This window comes from Sorex fumeus, unplaced genomic scaffold (assembly GCF_029834395.1).
Source record: "Sorex fumeus unplaced genomic scaffold, SorFum_2.1 ptg000072l, whole genome shotgun sequence".
Taxonomy (NCBI): Eukaryota; Metazoa; Chordata; class Mammalia; order Eulipotyphla; family Soricidae; genus Sorex; species Sorex fumeus.
In genome coordinates, this window is record NW_026606129.1 from 52183721 (window position 1) to 52184832 (window position 1112).

Below are 1112 nucleotides of genomic sequence, written 5' to 3' on the forward strand. Positions count from 1 at the left end.
ACCAGATGGAAGCCCAGGATATTCCACAAGGGAGCCACTGGTGAAAACTGCCTAAATGAAAGCCATAGCACAAAACTAGGGGACTGTACAGTAAGGCAAGGGGGACACAGGAAGAAATTGAGGTTGGAAGGAGATCTCCGTAGAAGATTGAGAAACTCTGTTCGTGCCTAATTTCTGGGGTCAAATTTCTGGGGCTCTGCTGTGGGTCTGATTTCCAAAGGGCAAACTGTGTCCGGAAAGCATCTTTATTGAGAGAGACATCCCGTGTCCTTGGCTCTGCCAGCACCATAGGTCATGAGGATTTCGATGTCGAGCTGCAGCCGGCTGGCCTTGACCTCATAGCGGCCCCGGATGAGGCCCCGGGTCTGGCTGGCATGCCAGCGCCAGTGAGACTGGATGACGCGCGCTGCTTGGCGCGTCTGGAGAAACCGCCTGCGGGCCTGCCACATTCGAACCTGCGCCTGCACCTTCACCACGGCCCACTCCTGGCACGTGTAGAGTCTTAGCGCCAGGCGCCGTCTTTGCTCCAGCATTTTGGCCTGCACTGACCTCCACCAGCTCTGGATGACCCACGCCTTGAGCGCGGCGTGCAGTAAGCCCTGGCGCACCATGTTGCCTCGCCACCATGACTGAATCATGACGGCTGCCTTCTCTAACTGGTCAGAAGGAAGAGCACAGGGAAGCGGAGTTGGGGTCATCTCCCATCTCTGGCTCCACCTCTGATGCAATGAGGAAAGGGGCCCTGGGCCAGGACACCTGCCCTCTCATTTCCAGAACTGACCCATCTCATGTCCACCTCCTGCCCCCACCTCCTCTCAACACACCTTTAGACACTGCTCATCATCTGGTGGACATGTCCCTTCTGCGTGGGCCTCAACCACATTTTCTGTGTCCATGGCCCTGGTCTTCAGAGACCTCTTGTCTACCAGTTAGGCCACCCTAGTCTTTAGCCCCACCCTCAACTGTTAGTCACCCCCTTAGACTCCGCCCACATGTACCCAGGACTCCCCTTTTCATTCCTGTCCCTGCACAGTTTAGCCACATCCCTCTCTCCTCTGCTTCAGCTTGTGTGTCCTTGTGGATTCGCCAGGGGTGGGCCCCACCTTTGCCTC

At 56.8% G+C, this 1112-nt stretch overlaps 1 protein-coding gene across 1 annotated transcript; it reads right to left on the reverse strand.

The window, feature by feature from the left end:
• Nucleotides 1-245: 245 nt before the first annotated feature.
• Nucleotides 246-896, reverse strand: IQCF6 (IQ motif containing F6). The gene is made up of 2 exons (XM_056129695.1): nucleotides 825-896; nucleotides 246-656 (listed from the first exon to the last, which is right to left on the reverse strand). The coding sequence occupies exons 1-2, from the start codon at nucleotides 894-896 to the stop codon at nucleotides 246-248; spliced, it is 483 nt and encodes a 160-aa protein (XP_055985670.1).
• Between the last annotated feature and the right edge of the window lie 216 nt (nucleotides 897-1112).

Bases quoted from the DNA above. Each gene is read 5' to 3' on its own strand.
- IQCF6 (XM_056129695.1), bottom strand. From the start codon at position 896: ATGGACACAGAAAATGTGGTTGAGGCCCACGCAGAAGGGACATGTCCA. The intron at 657-824 runs GTGTGTTGAGAG...CCTTCTGACCAG, and splicing joins ATGATGAGCAGTGTCTAAAG to TTAGAGAAGGCAGCCGTCAT.